Source organism: Lissotriton helveticus, chromosome 9 (assembly GCF_964261635.1).
Source record: "Lissotriton helveticus chromosome 9, aLisHel1.1, whole genome shotgun sequence".
Lineage (NCBI taxonomy): Eukaryota > Metazoa > Chordata > Amphibia > Caudata > Salamandridae > Lissotriton > Lissotriton helveticus.
Window position 1 is genome coordinate 254880408 of NC_136070.1, and position 19992 is coordinate 254900399.

Here is a 19992-nt window from a genome sequence, read left to right on the forward strand (position 1 = left end):
CAGCACAGATCTGGCGAACTGACATTCCCTGTGGCCTTGGGAAAGTAGGCCATGCTGCAGACCAAGAGATGTCTAAAACAGGACCACCCCTTGATAATGCTGCAAATTCAGACCCTTATTGGCCAGGGCATGGCACACTTTAATGCAAAGGATAGTCCAACGTTAAATCATCCTTTTCTGAACTACCTTTACCTTCTTGTGCCCTGCGAAGCAAAAGAATAGCTGGTCATCCATTCACCAGTACAAGGGATGGAGTCGCTTCTCTTCCTTGGTAGGATGTGGAGGAGAGAGGAAAGTCAGCAGGTTGTCAGACTGACCTATCTGAAAGGGCAAGACCACTTTAGGCAGGAAAAGGACTGTGTCTGAAGCACGAAATTGGCTAGGAAGAAAGAAGTGAATGGAGGACAAACAGAAAGAGCCAGCAGTTCACTCACCTTTCATGCAGTACAGATGGCAATGAAAAAGAGCATGTTCAAATTATAGAGTCTCAGAGAAGAGCTGTGCATGGGCACAGAGGGTGTCTTCATTAAAAAGCAAGGATTAAACTCAAGACCATGGAGAATTAGAAAGTGAGAAGGAGGAAACACAGGAGCCAGCCCCTTCAAAATTACATGAGAACAGGTGATTTAAATAACGATTGCTGATCAGGCAAACAATGAAAAACTGAGATGGCTGAAGGACATATTTTACGGTGCCAAGAGGAAAGCTTTACCTTTCTAACGAAAGCACAAAACTCATAGAAAAAGAAAAAGATGCCTTAAACCGATCAACTTTCTCCTTGACAAACCAGGTAACAAGACATGATCAATGGCTGGACTAAATGAATTTAGCCGAGGGAAGGTGAGCGCAAGTACAAGTTCAATAACCTCTAAAGGCAGAACAAAAGTGCTTAAATTGCCTACTCAATTGTCTTCCCCTTACACTGCCTACATTTCCTCCCCCCCTTCATCCATTTTCTCTATTGCCTGCCCTACGTCCTTTCTCCCAGATTCCTACCTAGCTTCCTTTTTCAATGTATATACAAAGTAAGTTTTTTAATGTAATGGAGTTTTATTCAAAACAAAGTCTTAAATGATTTAATAATGAACTTGGCATTATATTGTAGGTTGATTGCAATGAGCAGCCTAATATGAGTTTGGCATATGACTGAATATTCAATTTTTTCATTGTAGCGTGGAATTCACTATCATTTTTGTTTCATCTAATATATATATCTCAGTAAGAATTATTCAAATGTAAATGTTTCCTCTGGCATATGTACATTTTAGGTAGCCTAAATTGACATGCAGTGGTATGTAGCGGGAATACTGGGCACTAGTTTGCGGCACACAAATGCTTAGATGTAGCCTACCTTAGTCCCAGGACATACTCGGAAGGTAAAAAGTCTCCAGGGGATAATCTTCAAATAGAATTCCTTCACAGAGAGTTGCTGTGGGAGGACAGAAAATATATTTAATAACACATAATAATTGTGATTTCAGGACGAAAAGGGAAGCAGAGTTGAGCCTGGCAGATAAGGAAGTAAGAAAGATAACTGGGAGAAGACAAATATGTATGACCCAGTATAGCATTGGGAGCAACACCGCTATGAACTCTAAAGCTCTAATCACCTCCTGATTTTTGCACACTCCTTCCACTCTGGCAGAGGCAGCACTGGACATCCTTCCATACGTTCTGGCATCCTTCTTCCTACCATTTAATACCATTTAACTTCATTTATTAAACCGGTTTATTTTTTAATTCGTTTTATTTTCCCAACCAACTCACAACTTGCTCTCTACCTCCTAATTTCAACTTGTTGATCAACCATGTGTACAATACAGTTTTCACTAGTTTTCTTAGTGGCTCTCACCTTATATGTTTGACTTCTATCTTAACGTTCTTTATGTACTTTTTCTAAGAAACATATCTTTCCTTTCACTTACCACACTCTAATACACTGATGATGAAGTGTGTCTATTCTTTTAAATTAACTTGTAAGGCTTTAATGATTCGGTTCTGCACTATGAGGAAAGTGCTCAATACATGCAAGTGCAATTTAATGAAGCACATGGTGTAACAGAAGAATCGGCAAGGGGGAAGGAAAGCCCAATATAGCAGGGGGACATGCCATGGGAATGGAAGAGGGAAGGAGAGTTTAGAGAGAGTCTGGACAGAAGACACAGTCAAAAAGGACACAGAAAGGCAAAAGAGAGAGAAAGGCAACTCAGGCAGGATATTAGAGAAGCCTGCAAGTGCATAAATGTGAGAGGCCAGGAAGAGAGGGAGCTCACGACACGTGTGGTAAAGGAATTATCTTATTGAGAGAAAACTGGCTGGGGGAGTGCCAGAGCAAAGGCAGCTAGGAGGGAAGAAATAAGCTTAGATTAATAAAAGTGCCTAGGGTGGAGGACTTCAGCCATTCCTTAGTGAAGAGACAGGCAGTTGCTATAAAGGATAGACAGCAGTCAAAGAAAAACCACCAGACACGTGGCTTCTTTACCTTTGGTGAGATGTAGCAGTAAACTTTTTTAGGTTTTTTAACTTTTTCTGGGGTTGAGCAGTCAGAAGGAGAGTCTTCATCCTCGTCCTCTGTAGCCACAGACAAACGACGCTGCATGGGTGGGAGCTGCCACTGAGAGTTAGCTGTGGTGGCCGTAGAATAAAGATAAGCATCAAAGTACATGCCAACCCCTGAAGTGGACACATTGCGCTCCACTGCACTCTTTTCGTTCTCTGTGAGGAGGCAAGGAGGAAATGCCTAGATTAGTGTTTTCTACTGTCATCACTTGGAACAACCAATAGACATACAAATGAATGACTAAGTACTCATGTAACCTGAGATACACTCATCTTGTCAAGAACCCCCAACAACAGTAAGAGGTGCTTTATTTCTAGGCATGGAGGAGTTGATACTACATCAAGTAAGAGGGTGACATAAAAGGAATTTTTCATATTGATGAAGGGGATTCAGCAGAGGAATAGGTCACATTTGAGTTTGGTTGTCAAAGAGAGGAATGTGTTGCAAATAGAATTGTCACATTGGAATTAGGGGGCTTAACAATGTATGTCACAGAAAAGAATATAGTAAATTGTGATTCCTGAGGTACACCATGAATACCAGTAAATCAACTAGTTGGATGAGAATTCTTTAACATTTTTAGTGCAGGCCGCACTGGTGAGCTCTCTGTCCAAAGGTCCCAGAGTGAGCTCAATATTTGCACTTTGTATCAACAGACACTATAGTTCCCAGTGTGCTCCGTCAAGAGATGTAAACATGTGCCTAGAATATAGTCCACAGTCTTTATATAAAACAAGATACTGAAAGATTCTTCATTTTCATTATTAGTGATCATACTACTATTGATATAAGCATGTTTGCGTATGATCCAAGAACCCCAATGCATTTCAGATTACACATTCTTCATCTATGGAAAAATCTTATCATTTTCCATGTGTCAATTCACACACTGTAAAAAGATACAAACGTAATATACTATAGTAATTAAAAACACAGCAGGAAGTTGTCAGAAAAATTAACACTTATCAAAAAAACAGGTGACATGGAATGTAATCCTAAACAAGCATTGGCATAGCCAATAGGTCTCGCTTTTGGGACCTTATAAGTATTTAGTTAGAGAGCACAATATCCTTGGTGCAACAACATCAACTGTTGCATGGCTAAACACTTATAAGGTCCCAAAGGCGAGACCTATTTGGCTATGCCAATGCTTGTTTTCAATTTAATGGAAAGGGTTAGGTCTTCAAACAACACCAGTGAGTGGTTTGCTGCACAAAGGGCCCAGGGCTGCGATGAGGCTAGGACAAGGAGGCTATTCCCGAGAACTGCCTATTGCTTGTAAAATGGAAAGGGTTCAGAATATCTGCAATCTGTATTTTATTAATCCCACCAAGCATCAGCAAGAAGAATCACAATACACATCTGAATCAACTCACATACCTCAACCACTCCCCCACCCCACTAATGTTAACACCCACCCAACTGCTATTTATTTCATCTACCCCTAGGAAATTCTAGTGAATGCATGGAATAGTCACTAAACTAAGACCAATAACCAATAACATGACTAGCCACTAGCCTTGGGTTCGGTAACAGCATGCTGCCCAGGGTAAAGTGCTTCAGCACCTCGTCAGATGTAGTAAGTGTTATATAAATGCAATTACAATTACAATTTACCAAGGTTTCCCAGAAATGGATTTCTGAGGCTTAGATATCTGTGTGAGTGAGAAGGACTGGGGGGGGGGGGGGGGGGGGGTAGGGGTTCAATAGCGAAAGAGGGAGGAGAAAGAGAAGGTTTTGACTGTTGAAGAGAGGCTAAAAAGGGCGGGCAGGCAGAGAACAAGACAGATGGAGAGTCAGAGGAAGGCAAGAAGGTGCAGGAGGGAGAGAGTGACAGGAAGTGAAGTAAGAGTGTGTACAGAGAGGGCGAGGGGGGTTGGGTAAGGGGGTGGGCTGAGGGCCAGGTGTGTTTAGGAAGATCAAAGGTTCTTGAAATGACGTCATTGAAGATGGAGTAAGTGGGAGAGAAGTGTCATGGCGAGGTGCAAAGAGAGATGGGATTGGTAAGGGGAGAGGGGGTTGGAGAGTGTGCAAGACAATAAAGAATTTATGAAGGGAGAATGATGGGAGCACAGGAAGGTAAGGTAGAAAACGAAAAATATGGCAGAATATGAAAGACGGGAGGGATAAAGAGATGTCAGGTAAGCAGCGTACGCCAGAACTGGAAGTTCATGCCTTGGCACCAAGTGCCAGGGCACAACCGGGCACCTCTGGAATAGCACTGGAGAGGCATTCGGGGTCTGTCCACGCCCTGGCATCGCTCACCCTGTAAAATTAATGTGCATGGAGGATGCCCCGGGAATCTGACACAGTAACAAGCTGTGTGTGGTCTATGCCACTGGGATTCACTGCACCACGAGAGGGCACCATCTGCCGAAGGAGGTGCACGTTGTTATAAAACAGTTGTGCCAGCACTGTGAACACGCATCTAGGACGCCTTTGTAGCGCTACCCACTCCCTTGGAAATATGTACTGTTAGGATCTTCACTTTAGAGAATTTTCCGAAGCACACCCTCAGTATTCTTTGAATTCAAGTCTTTTTGTAGTCCTTTTGCTCAGTTTGGCGAGCATGCACCCGTATGAAGTGTGCCGTTCCTTTTCGCACCTGGATTTAATACAATCAAAAGAAAGGCCTGCTTGGTCCGCAGGCCAGCGGGTTGCAAAGCCATATGCACCTATTGTATTCTCAAAAAAATGCAATAGGGCATTCATATTCGGGTGTTAGTTTATATTTTATGCAAGATTGTGGGTAATTGAGTTTTGCGAAGGTAATGGAATAATTGATTGAGAGGGGGAGGTGGTAAGGACACCTGGGATGTTTTGCACCTATGACCGTAGAGGTGGGGAGGATTACATCTATTTGAATGTGGGACGAACTGCATGATCGCTAGTAGCAATTATGAGGGTGTAAGAGGAGGTTGAAATGCTGCGACGCTAACATCAGGTTTGCATGGGGTTGGACAAGGTGAAAAACTGATGAAAGGACAGAGAAGAGGCACGCTTCTTAAGGGGACTGGTGTCATTTAATTTATTTTACTTGAAAGGGTTTCTGAAACTGGAGCACGAGGATGTTGGGATTTTGTTTTGATTAGGAAGAGTGTTTACATTAGGGATAGATGGAGGCTTATACATGGGTTCAGCACGATAAAAGAGGTAGATACTGTCGAGCACAATGGAAATAATAAATCAGGGGGATTATGGGTTGACACATGTAGTATGTAAATGAAATGTAATTTGTATATTTCTACAACTTGCAGACACTCCTGAAGAAGGCTTTCAAAAAACCGAAATGCATTGAGTTTGATGAGCTTGTTATAAAGTGGAAGAGAATTCAAAAAAATGTTTAAGCATAGGCCTGGATGGGCAATACTCTGAACGATTTACAACATGGAACGAATTGTACTGCTTTTGACGTGACTATAAAGAATGGAATAAAAGAAAAGAGAAAGAAAACAAAAATAAATACGGATGAAAATGGATTACATTGGATTAAATTGCATTTTTTTGAGAATACAATAGGTGCATATGGCTGTGCAACCCGCTGGCCTGCGGAACAAGCAGGCCTTTCTTTTGACTGTTAGGATCTTCAACATGAAGCCTTTTAAGTGTCCATAGCTGGGGCTCGAGATGCAGGCCGAGTGAGGCTTAAAAACATCAAACAGCTCTGACTCGATGAACGCGTCTGTGCAGAGATTGGAGTGGAGCACATTCCCTGGGGCGAGCAGTTCTAAACACTAATGATAACAAATCGCAGGACATCGAAGGCCAGTGAGGATTTAAAGCAGTGATGGGGGAGGGGGTAATTTGTGGACGGAGCAAGTATAGACAGGAGGGAGGAGGTGGCGGATAAGCTTTTAAACATGCACACATGCTATCTTGCCCTTTCCCCACGTAAATAAATATTTCAATATAAAGGAGAAGCACAATATCTTTTTATGCGTAAACACATCAAACCGCTCCGACTCGTGTCTGCACATAGACTCGGAACAGATGCCGGGGGCTGGTAATTTCGAAACAATGATGAAAACGAATCGCAAGGCATCAAAGGTCAAAGGGGGTTTAAACCAGTGATGGGGAGGGAATGATTTATGGATTGAGCAGGTGTTGTCGGGACGGAAAAGGTGGGGTAAAAGCTTTTAAATGTGCACACTTGCTAGCTTGCCCTTTTCCGACGTGAATAAATATTCAAATATAAAGGAGAAGCATAATGTAGGGAAAACAAGCTGCCGTTAAAATGCCACATGGGATACAGTCACAGGTTGAAGACACCAGGCACGCCCCCTCAGATAACATCAACAAAGCATGCACTGCTGATGAGAGAGGAAAGCCAGATGGCGCCTCTGCTCGTAAGCGCACGCGCATAACCGCAAGCTCTAGGCCATGGTAGCATTTTCTGAAGCCCACTTACTAAAAGTCTCGCCAGTGCAGCACATACGCTGGATCAGGCGAGACCTAATAATGGTTACCAACTGATATATACCAATTATTCAATGTAACCAACTTACAGTGTTGACATGAACTAGGTGCCCAAATGCATCTTATGGAATTGGCAGTGAGCCCTAGTATATGGTAAAAGAGATACAAGGCATTAGAGAATTGCCACACTTAATTGTGCCATCACTGCTGTGACAAGATGAAAATGTGACAGTAGGCATGTCACTCCAGCCTGGTCAGACAGCTCTAAAACTGCCATCTCAACATGGCAAAATTTACTTTTTGCCAGATCAAACCCTTCCTTACTAATAATAGTAAGCCACCAGTAAGAATGGTCTTGGTGGTCAACCAGGTAAAACATGAAATTACCATTTTCACTGTAGCAAGGTAGGTGGTCACATTGGGGTCACATTGGCTAACATGGAGTATCACTAACCACATCGCTAGGTGCTAACTTCCATTTGGGCCCACCAAAGACATTGCTCTAAGGTATTAAATTAATTGTTACATTAAACCCAACTTATTGCTGAGGTCAGATTTACATAACTTTTAACAGAAAGGTGAATTGAGAAAACCCCCTCTTTGCTGCTCAAACCTTCAGTAGCCTTTCCTGCCTGTCTGCAGCGGCTGTCGCCCAAGACAGCATGCTGCTACTCTACTAGGAAGTGTAAAACACTGCCAGGAACAGGGAACAAAGAGAACTGTTGGGGGAGAGGAGACCTTCTCCAGCAGAATGACTACCAGGCGGCCGCAGAATGACTACCAGGCGGCCACAGAAGGCCCAGCTTCAAAGAGGCTACCACCTCAGAGAAGCAAATGGTGAGAACACCTTTGCCTGCTTGCTCCGGTGTGTAGGAATAGAGCCTGGCATCTCCTCCAGAGAGGGAAAACCTGTTGCAGCACTGGTTTTTAAGGAGGAGTGGCTCATTATGTTGGGTACACCACAGGGGTGTGCCCTGGGCTCCTCACAGGGGAAGAATGCTTGCACCATCTTGGTTTAGGGAAGAGCAGTGTGTTCTGGGATTATTTGGTAGCCAAACCCCCATGTAATGACGTAAAGTCGGAAGAGCTGCCTAATGGCAACTATTGCCTCATTGGCTGGTAAGTGCTCCACTCCATAACGAGAACATGGTATAAAAGTGGCACCCCAGACTCACAGACCTCAGATAACTACTGGACAGGAAAAAAGACAGGAGAAGAACTGCCCTGCTGCTCCCTAGACCCAACAAAGAAAGACTTTCCCAAAGACTACACTGCACATGCTGACCCTGAGGGAATCAGACAAAGAGGGATGTGTCTTCTGTGCCCACTCGTGGAACAGAGCTCCACATGTGCCATGGCAGAAGTAATGACTACAGGGGCTAGTTGGCTAGCCTTCTGTTAAGCTTAAGGATCACCAAAAGGTAAGAAACCCTGCACTTCAGGAGAGTCCAGCAGCCTAGGAGCACCTGTCTGCTGCTGGATGACAAAGTGCCAACTGGGTGACCAAGTCCTGACCTTCCTGAGGTGTCCCAAGCCTGAGGGAGCCATATGTCTGAGTGAAAGTGGACCCTAGTTCACATAAAAAAAAAGAACTGCTTACCTGTAACAACTGCTGCATCTGCTGTAAGCAGGAAACCAGCTGACCAGTGGTGTCTGGGCCTGCACTGGACTCCCCCTCTGCCTCGTGGGACATCGAGTCCTGATGCCAAAGATAACCCCTAAAGTTCATGGACCCCAATGTCGCCCCAGGAAAACTCACTCTCTCTCTCAGCACCAATTCAGTATCCTCCATACCCAGCATCAGGACCTCTTCTTAGCTGGACCACGTTATAGGCGAAAAGTGCACGGAGGACCCGAAGACTGTTGATTGAGATGAGTAAACTGTGCCCCTGGACCCGAATGGTCCCTGAAACTGGCCCTCAACTCCTTACAGCTAGTCCACGAGGATTCTAGAAGATGTTATAGTGCATTCGCTGCAAACTGATTGCAACGATTATTGCATTTAAAAGACTAAAATGTAAGTATTTACCAACCTTTGAGTAATCAACCTCTCGTTCCCCTCAATAGATTTTTGTCATTTTTATGTCTATTTAAAGCTAAAAATACACTCTACTTTAATAAATTGGAGTTTGATTGTTATTGTGCTGTGTTTTTCTTACCTGCTGTTTTGGAACTTCTAAATGCTTTATACCTGTTCCTTTGATCATGCCCGACTGCTCAGTGCCACAGCTACCCAAGAACGGGCAATGGCTTTTGTTAATAAAACCTAACTGGACATGATCGAGATTGTGACATTATTATATGGTAAGGTCTCACAACCACACCCCAAAATACTCCAGTTTCTCGCACCAGCCTAACCAGAGTGCAAAGGGTGTGGTTTTTTTAAAACTCTGCTTGTCCAAATGACTAACTACTGCAGAAATCTACAGGCCTTGTAATGGAATCTACTTGTCACATCTATTGCTTTCAGAAATGAACCCTATCCTATGATCTTTAACACTTCCCAGATGCTTTGGTATTTAAGGTGCCAGATCTACGTTGCTTTTCCAAATCCCCAGGAAACTTTTATTTATCTGTTGCATCTCTCAGACATTTACTGTTTTCACTCTCCTCTGATGCTCCCCTCACTTCAACCCCTGCAAGGGTGTTCTCTCAATTGGTCCACTTTCATGCACTATCACTTCAGCACCCTTAAAACCAATTCTCTTTATCTCAGTCACTCTCGGCCCTTATTTACCTTGAATATTTTCCATTACTCCTCACTCTTTCTTCTGGCTCACTGCACCCTGAAACTGCATACTAGTTCTCTGGATCTCTCATTGACATTTATTACATTGTTAGCTCATACCAATGTTGTTTTTTTCTCTTACCTCCATATTCTTTCTTCCCCATCAGTCCTCCTTCCCTATCTCCCAACACTTTGAACTGCATGCCTCATAAGAATTTCTCTTCTCCCTTCCATGCAATTATATTGCTATTGTGTAAGAATTAGTTAAAGAAAATCGCAGCACACAAAGTAATGCCGGGCAAAAAAGATCCAGAGCTGTCTAAAGATGTCATGCGTCAATAAGCAGATAGGCCCTCCATCACCTGCAACCTGTTCCCATGCAGATGTCTTGCTACCATAAAGAACTACAGCAACGTCATGTCACATTTATTTTATAGCTCATGTTATAGGCTCGGGCAAAAGTATTGCAACATTTGTAGATTGAAAACCTGCAGATGAACCGTAGTATTTTTACAACGCTGACTCGGTTTTTACTACTGTTGCAATAAGGTAATTCATACTGGACACTTAACGACAATAAATAATGATGACTTCACATTATGTGTGCCCCTTAACCCTATCTTACCCAAGAGCAGTTTTGTGCACTTGTAATTTATACTGGAGGATGGCTGCAAATAATACTTAATAAATACATTCTTGCCTTCTGTTGGTAATTTAAAAAGAAGCATCAAAGCTCTGAAATGAGACTTGAATGTTTTATCTATTCCTGTTTTTATTTTTTACTTTGTGGTACTTGTATAATATTTTCCTAGAAACTTGCAAGAGTATAAGTGCCAAAATACAAAGTGGATAAAAACTAAAACTGAAAGACCTACACATTGTAACTCAAGACCTGTGGGAACATATACAGGGGTATTGCATGATATCATACAACTCTTTAAGCCGTAAGATATTAATGACCTTAGTGTTGATCAACACAGGACAGAAAGTACTCAAATTGTACTTGAAGAATCCCAGCACAGTATGGGGGATGGATGCTCTGCTGCAGAGCTACAGAGGAAAGTCAGAGTCATCCATACTCAACACTACCGTTTAACTGTCATTCGGACCTTGGTTTCAAACTATGCTGCTTGGGTTGCAGTGAGTTTTTGTGCCTACTTAGATGGGCATGGTTCTGAGGGGCAGAGGACAGGGCAGGTAGTAACTGAGGTTTGATATTATTAATCACTACACCACCCACCAATTCACTGAATCCAGATACAAGCGTCCTATTTCCCTGCCCTCAATTGTGTCGGTCTCTTTCCAGTAGGTGAGATCAAAAAGCAGCCAGAAACTGATGATTTGTCCAAAATGTAGTTTAAAAAATGGTGTGCCTCAACATCTGGCAAAATAAGGAAATTAAAGACTGGGGAGCCAAAAAGCTGGTGTGCAAGATGGTCGCACTCATGTGAGGCTCTTGCCACCCAGGCCTTGATTCCTTGGTGGTGTGTGGTGAAAGGTCTTATTCCAATGGCAGCAGCCCCAAGGAAGCCACGGCGGGTGAGCGCACAAAATGGCAGCATCGACGGGCCCTTGATCGCTGTAGAGGTGCAGCATGGGCTGAGCTAGCTGGGGTGTCGGCTCGGGCTTGACGCTGGCCACAACTGTCAGGCTTCGGTGCATCTTGGGAGCGCATTGGTGCCTCGCGCTGTGCAGGTGATGTGACCCAGCGAAGCTGGTGAGCCCTGAGGCTACCTGGGGATGTCAGCCTAGCCGCAGGGTAGGTGACACCCCCCTCTATTCTTTACTGATCCCCATTGCTTTGCCTGTGTGGACAGGCCTGAGTGATGACGTGGGTGCATGGGCTCCCTGCCCCTCCTCCTTACTAGTTATGCTGCAGGAGCTCTGCCCTTGCATAGGGGGTCTGGTTGTGCCCACCTATCCACTAGGGGTGAGGCCGGATTACTGACTCGTCACTTCTGAGCACTGCTGATGAAAGAGTGACGCATTGCTAGATTAAGTGGGTATGCCCTTGCTGCGCTGGACATAGTTTGGCCACAGCGTTGCTGCTCCTCTACAGGTGGGACGGTACTCTGCATGGGATGCAGGCTCCTCTGGCCTGGTCTGGTGGCTGTGTCACTCCGGTACTCCTCATTTCCTCCCGGGGATGAGGCAGCGGGGCAGATCTCAGATGTGGCCGCACCTAAAGCGGACATTAAAACTCTCCTCAAGGCAATGCAGGAAACAGTAGCCTCAACTGACAACAAAATGGATGTGTTAACAGAGCGACATGACGCTGTTACTTATAAGATTGACAAACATGACGGTCAGCTAAAGGAGGCAGAGCAGAGGTTTTCCAGAGAAGATGTCTTGGCGGTCAAGGAGGACAAAATGCTCAACATGGAAAAGGTCCTCAGGGTAATTGTCATCAAAAATGAGGACTTAGAAGCACAGTCGCGCCATAACAATATTTACATTTTAGGGGTGCTGGAATCTACCAACACTGGCCGACTAGACTACGTGGAGAAATTACTGGTGGGGATGTTTGGAGCAGGGGCCTTTTCGCGCTTGCTGATGGTGGAGAGAGCCCACCTTTCTTTGGGGGCTCGGCCGCCGTCAGGAGCAGTGGTGTGGCCTAATATAGCCCACCTGTTGAACTTCCATGACACAGCCATTGGGTGGCACATTAGAAGGGTCATCTTAACTTTGAAGGTCATGAGGTCTCCTCGGACTTCACCCTGGCAGTTCAGGAGAGGCGGCGCAAATTTGTCCCAGTGAAAAGAAGCTTGCACAGGTCGGAATACAATATGCCAAGTTACACCCAGCACACCTGAAAATTAGGCATAAGCGAACGCATTATGTCTTTCGGACCCCGCAGCATGGCATTGAGTTTCTACGTCGACTATGGAAGGAGTCCAGTCTGAGACCATAACAGAACTAGTCGATGAGGTCATGCACCCTGCAGTCTGACTGAGTGATAATTTTAGTTGGATCCCTGTTGCCCGGGAGAAACACTTGGAAGTGTTGGGGGCCTCTTGTGTCATGCAGGATACCCCACAAGAGAGACGCTCAATTGATCATGGCCTTGCTGCATAGGTGCTTGGTGGCTGATGCCTGCTCCTGATGATGTGCTACACCTAGGGGCTAAGAATGGTTTGTGATTTGTCTCCGTTATATCTGCTGTTATGACATGCGCACCTCTAGATGTCCTGGAAAACCATTGGCAACCACTGAAGAGGACACACTGCCTCTCATGGAGGTGCCCGGAAGATTTGTCCCCGTTCTACAGATATAGGCACTTTGTGTGTTACTCTTTTGTTTCTGGGTTGTTGAGGGCGATATTAATGCTTTCTCTGGGAGTCTTGGAGGCGGGGTGCAGTTCTTGGTGGGACTGGGCCATCAGACTTGGAGGACTGAGTACGAGGATTGATAGATGATCCGGCATTCTTTGATCTCTTGTGGGATAGAGTAATGTCTACTGGTTCACAGGCTCTTCTAAGGGCCGAGGTGGAGGGGGGATTTTAAATGTGTGCTACAACACTGGCTCAATAACACTTGTGTGCCTCGCTGTGCTAAAGCCACAGAACGCTTGAGGTTCATAATACAGGACCATGAACTACTTGATATATGGAGGCATAGATTCCTACACTGTAGAGGGCACCTACTACTTGCACATACATGTGGTCGCGTTTGTACTATTGGCTCCTCTAGGAGGACATGTCACCTTGGGTACATGGGGTAACAGTTGGCACGCACTTTGTCGGACCATGCCTCAGTCCATAGTCACTGTTGGTTCCAGGGGAGCTCGAGAGTGGATTCTCTTTGAGGCGGTCTCCTGAGATCCTATTGGAGTGTGTTCCTAGGAAGCTATAGTGAGCTGCAAGTCAATACAAGGGGAAGGTCTGCCAAGTCGGTGGAATACTCCTTGGAGGGTATGGCGATTGGTTGACAGAATGATGCCAGATGCCTCTTTGTGCTGCAGCCATTTCCTGTGAAGGAGCTGCAGGAGGTAGTGGGTGCGCTCCCGTGGGTAATGCACCGGTGTCAGATTTTATAAACTATATCTGGATCTGATGGCTCCTAAATGGTTGGTGGTCTTCGAGGAGGCGCGGGTGAATGGGGTTCTCCCGCCCTCTACACGAGAAGCAATGATCATTACACTTCTTAAGCCTGATAAACCGGTGCACAGATGCAACTCCTACCAGCCCTTGTCGCTCAAAATGCGATACAGAAATCATGGCAAAACTGATAGCAGAGTGTCTGACTCTGCACCTCCCTTCGCTGGTGTGTCCTGATCAGGCTACTTTTGTTGCAGGTCGCTTTACGGCTCAAAATCTGCATATGTTACTAGCTGTTCTTCAGGATATTGACCCTGATCTGGCTGCTGCAGCTGTTTTCTTAGATGCCTCTAAGTTGTTTGAGTCTCTGGAGTGGGACTATCTGGTAGTGGTGTTGAGCAGGAAGGGCATACCTAAGGGTTTTTATGTTGGATACAGCTGTTGTACACCGCTCCTGTGGCATGGATATGGATCAATAATGCTTATTCTTACTCCATGGCGATCAACAGGGACACGAGGCAAGGATACCCCCTGTTGCCCCTTCTTCTGTTCGTCCTAGCCCTGGAGCCGCTGGCTGCTAAGATTCTGCAGCACTACACACAGTTTCCCCTACGCTACATGAGGAGACCCATTTTGAATTCTCTATATGCGGATGACATGATTCTATACCTCAGAGAGCAGCAGTCAAGTCTTAGAGCCATCATGCTGGAATAGGTCAGTTTTGGTCTGATAACAGGGGTTACTAGTAACTGGGAAAAGTCTCACCCATGCCCTTCATGCCACGATTCATGCCAGATTTCCCGCTGACCTGGTGTGATGAATCCTTAAAATATCTGTGGATCTGGGTGCATAAAGACCCAGAAGTAGTGATCGGAGAAATTTTGGGGTCACCGGCACCCGAATAACGGAAAGAGTGACACAATGGATATCTCTCCCGCTTCCTACGGCTGGGCGAGTGGGACCCATGAAGATGGTGATTCTGACCCAAATGTTCTCTTTGTTTGTAAATATACCGTTGCGGCAGACCGCTGACAGATGAACAGATTGGCGTGGGTTGGTCAGAAGCCCAGGACAGAGTGGGAGACCCTCACACTGCCCTTTGGCCGGGATGGTTTTGGGGCACCTGACCTTGAGCTTTATTATCTGTATGAGTCGGTGAATTTTTCCCACTTTTGGTCTAACCCCTCAACCCTTTTGCCTCACTACCAGTTGAGGCTGACAGAATGTCCTTGATTCCACCACCCTCATTTTGGGGCGCCCGATGTCTTGCAATGGGAGGAATGTTACAACAGTGGAATGCACAATTTAGGTACAGGACAGGCTAAGTAAAAAGGTTGGACCCAGTTAGATATACTTACCAAGACTTCAGTTGGCATTACCCCGATGCCCAACACACTTGAGCTCAGAGCCCACAAGTGCTTCCATGCCAGAGAGTTGCCAACTTAGGGGAAACTTGTAGTCGAATGGTGCCTTTCTTACATTAGAGGAGTTCAGGGGAGACTCTCAATGTACCTCAATTGTAGGATTTATTTTTGGTTCCCATCAGTACAGGAACCACTGGCACCTCTGGAGAGCCTGTTGACCGCAATCTCAACTAAGCACCTAATTACCTTCTTGGACAAAACGTCTCAAAGAGGGAGAACGCCCCACTTAGGGCGGCGCAGGCGGAATGGGAAAGGGAGCTTGGCTGTGAGATCAGTGACGTGGTATGATCGTCCATCTGCTGCCAAACGGGGTTGTGTCCTCTAGTAGCCACTCCCGTATCATTCACTATAAAATAGTGCAATGAATGTACTACACACCTGTTCGGTCGCACAAGCTGGGCCTATACGCAAATATGCTAACTGTGCCAGGTGCGGCTCTACGGACACTGGGTTCCTCCACTGGTCCTGCGGATGGTCTTCGGATACTGGTCTGAGGTTTTGGCTGCCTTATTAGACATGGTAGACTACGTGCTACCGTTGGGTCCTGTCGTTGCACTGCTGGGTTATGTAGGAAGCTTGAAACACCTCATGCCTGGCTTCTATTGCTGGTGCTCCTGTTGGCAAAAAAACAGGTGGTGTGTAGATGGTGCAGAGGTCAGGCTCCCAAATTCAAGCACTGGCTGTGCAATATAATGAACTGTAAAAGCAGCTTGAATTGTACTCCAAAATGCTTCCAGGCACTGTTATGCTCCACATCCCCAGGATATATGGGAACCCTTCAGAACATTTCTGCTCGCGCATGGGGAGATGGCGAGTGAGCTGGCCTGTGCCGCTGGTGTGCTATCTGAAGGGGCAGATGGTGATAGTGGGCCAGAGGTTTCTGAGGGGAAGTTGATTGTGGGTTAGGAGTACTTTTTGATGTGCAGCTTCTACACTCCCCAGAGTTATTTTGTTAGGGATAGGTAACTGGGCAAAGGAGAAGACTTCTACAGGAGCTGTTGAACTGAGATGTGGGCGATGGATGTCTCCATTTACGAGCTGTGGCGATTGAGGGTTGTTCGCACCCCCCCAAACCTCCCACCAGCATTTTATCCGAACTTGCATTTGACCCATGCAACATGGACCTGCCTTTGTTGCTCTTCGGTCACTGATTGTACACAAACACCCTGCTTGTTACACAGCGCAGGACACGCCATCTACTTCCAACATGGCCGTCGCCGATGATGATGTGGGGATAATCAACTCTGCACCAGCCACACACAACCAAGTGCCTTCTGCGGACAAGATAAAAGAAGGACTGCTCCCTTTTTCGAGAGATACATGGAGGGAAAAAGACCACTCTGTGAACACTGCGCTTGGTTCCAGTGGGCCCATAGGAGGCGTAGATGCTGCAACCCCATAAACCCCAGCCCTGGAGGGTTGTGATCCCAGGCAGGTCCAACTGAGGAACATAACAATTTTAGGAGGTGGTGGGAGGGCTTAAAAGCGTCACAAATGACATTCATGGGCAAGAAGTCACCTAGAAAAACCTGTTTGCAATTTTGTTCTTGTTTTGTGTGTGGCACCTGGTGAAGGGCACAAACCTCCCAAGCACTCATACCCCTCAGGCGATAGCACAGTGACTGAGGCCATATTTTGTGTGATTATTTTGAAGGGGCACCATACAACCTCCGGAGGGTATGTGACAGAGGACCGTCTCATCCCTTTCGTCAAGAAGAGGAAAAAGAGAATAACAGTGGATACCGCGAAACAGAGAAAGAGAGAAAAACATAACTTTTTTTGTTTGTTTTGATTCTGGTCATTGGATATCGCCTGTGAGTTGTTTTCTTTTTCCAATAAACTCCCCTTAATGTCGACTACCAATAAGTGTATCCGCTTGGCTAAGTGGGTCTTAATCCCTACACCGCTGGATTGGTGTACTGCCTTTCCTTCTGCATTTTGCTTGTCAAGGTATTGTACTACTGTAGTGCTGTAATGTTCTCCTGTTTTAAGTTTAAATAAATAATAAAAACTAAAAAGAAAGAAATCAATTAATGCCAACCTTAGTGCAGAAGCTGTGTTCTCCAGAACAGACAAACACAAATTTGTGAATGTAGAGAGACATCTCTCCTGAATATCTGGTCCTACAATTGCAATTTCTACTAAACAATTGTATTTTTGAAATGAGCAACTAATCTCTTCCCTATGATTAGGAGATGGCAAAAATGTCCCTCAAATGCCTTAGTCACAGGATACAGGCCATTCGCTCCCTGCCCCCTACCTACTGTCCTAGCCTCCTACCAACCTAGGGTTGCGCTGCGTTGATCTGGCAACAACAGGTGGCAAGCGTAATGCATGTGAAACCACTTGATATGCTTCCGCCATGGAGCCAATGTCCCAGGGAAAAGCACAGACCAGTTGTATTGCTGCGATCGCTCTCTATAAACAGCTGCCCTGCACACAGACACTATCCTGCAGGCTCATGATCTCAAAGCAAACTGACAAGACAGCCTTCCAATTGCACACAAGGAGCATTTCAGTTCCGTCCAAGTCTAGCCAATCACAGCCTGACATCCAGGCCCAGACTTTCAATAAATCATACATCAAACATTTCTCACCACTTAATGGATCGGATTTCCCATCCATTAAGTTCTGTCCACACAAGGGTGGCACAGTTCTCACACTGTTGGTGGTAATTATTATAATGACAAACAAAATGTGCTGATATACAGATTTTAGATGCAGAAGGGCAAAGTGAATGTTTAAGTGTCCTGTAGACGGTATAGCAATTAAATCTTCTTGTCCTTAACACAAATCCATATGGCCTGAGCCTGAGCTCCAAGGATCAGTTGGCTGACAACCTGTTTGAGCTACAGGGACACAAAAAGCTTACAAAGGCCTCCCTGCAACTGAGTAACTGACCAGCATCAACCGGACCTGCCTGGCCTCTGCTGAGGTGTCTCCTGATCCCCTAGAAGTGCCCGGGTCCTGGGCCCTTAGCTGGTATCAGTGTAAACTCCTCCTAACAAAAAGGTGTAGATATAGAGGTTTAGGGCTCCTCATGACTGCAAAGTGATCCCTTCGCACCAAGAATCCACCTCCTCAGATGACCTCCAATGAGAAACTCCAGCAGGATCTGCTCTTCGTGCTAACAGCAACTGTCCGTGATGACTGCCAACTCAAAGCCCCAGTGAGACCTGCTATTCGCATGAACGAAGTTGAATATTCAGCGAAGACTGGCTCCTTGTGCTACAATAGCAACCACCCGCAACGCCCGTCCTGGTCCTCATGCAAACAGCTTCCTCCTCGCGGACAACACGAACAGAACGCTTTGCACAGGCTTTGAGAAGGTAACTCTTCAGCCAGACTAACCTGGCCCCCATGTCCAACCTGAACTCCATCATGGTCGGTCTGAACTTGTGAGTTTTCCCCTGGCCCACCACGACCAAATAACCGCTTTGTTGTTCTTGATGCTATTTTCACCTAAAACTTTAAAAACTCAAACTTCCGGGTCCACTAATTGGATTTTTGTTGTTTTAGTGTAATTTTATTTATTAAATAGTACTTTATTTTTCAAAATAGATTTGAGGCTTGTGTTGTATTTTCACTTTATTACTGTTTGAGTGCTGCATAAATACTTTACTCATTGCCTCCAAGTTAAACGTGAACCGGAGGGTTAAGCACAAGTTAATTTATTGACTTTTGTGGTTCAGCCCAACAAAGACTGTGCTTTGGTTTTCACAACAAGGTCCAGAATTCATAATTTAATGGAAGCCTATCTCTAAATTAATAATCAAGGATCATATAGTGTGTCACTGAGGCAGGTGTATCAGGGTCTGTATCACTTCTGGACATGGGATATGCAGAATGTGGTTACGTCTAGCAGCATACAATGATCACACTTGCTCTGAATAATCAATCAACGTCACCAATTATCATAGCCTCGGCTTACCATTTAAGACAATGATGTCGAAGTCACCGTTGCTTATTGGCTGGTTTTGGTAGGAGATGCAGGTGTGGAAGCAGCCTCTCTGGTGCAAAGTTAGTCGCAGGAACACCTGACATGTCTGTCTGTTCGATAGCACCGATTTGTCACATGAGACTCCTGCACTTGCCTCCTCCAGAGGGCCAAGCTGTATACGATGGAGTAGAATGGAAAAAAACAGGTGGAAAGGAAGACAGATGGGGAATAGCAAGATGAGGAAAGTACATGGAATGAGTGAAAGGGAAGGTGGTCCGGAAGAGAGGGACAAGAAAAATTGAAGGTGGCAAGGGAAGGGCACATGGAAAGAGGGAGGGCACACAAAGCAGCATAAATAAAATGTACATCAGTAGGGATTGGATCATCAGGAAGAGAGAGGACAAGGAGAAGGCAATAGAGAGGCAAGAGGAGAGAGGGAGGATTAAGCGGGAGAAAAAAGGTAATTGAGTTAAAAAATATTAAAAATAAAGGAAGGAAAAGAAGATAAGGAGGGACAGTAACAGGTCAACAAAGGAAAAACTCATGAAAATGATGAAAATGAGTTAGAAAAGAAAGAAACAAGCAATGGCAAAGTCAACAGGTCTTGATTTAATGCACTAATACATGCACAAGTCTGCCTTTGTAAAAAAAAAATGTGTATGCATGTGCTAGCACAGGAAAGCCCGATAAGCTGCAATAAAGGAAAAACAAAAGCAGGCCTATACTACAACCTCCCTTATCTTGATTTTAGTACTGGGCTTCAAAAACCATACCTATAAATGAGTACAGGCAATCATCACTTAAGCAGCTCTCTGTTTTTCTGAGCATTTAAACATAAGTAGATTTGCTACTTTAGGACTCTAGCAGGGGGTGAGGATCACCCACCC

The 19992-nt window shown here is 45.2% G+C and overlaps 1 protein-coding gene across 6 annotated transcripts in view; it reads right to left on the minus strand.

Annotated features, from left to right (window-relative positions):
• The window catches only part of AREL1 (apoptosis resistant E3 ubiquitin protein ligase 1), a 448155-nt gene that overhangs the window by 302307 nt on the left and 125856 nt on the right, over positions 1 to 19992 (minus strand). For all 6 annotated transcript variants that reach the window (XM_078659892.1, XM_078659889.1, XM_078659890.1 and 3 more), the window contains 3 exons: positions 19097 to 19277; positions 2483 to 2715; positions 1352 to 1429 (listed from right to left, as the gene is read on the minus strand). In XM_078659892.1, the coding sequence (XP_078516018.1) occupies positions 1352 to 1429; positions 2483 to 2715; positions 19097 to 19277 (492 nt within the window). The remainder of the gene's footprint in view (positions 1 to 1351; positions 1430 to 2482; positions 2716 to 19096; positions 19278 to 19992) is intronic.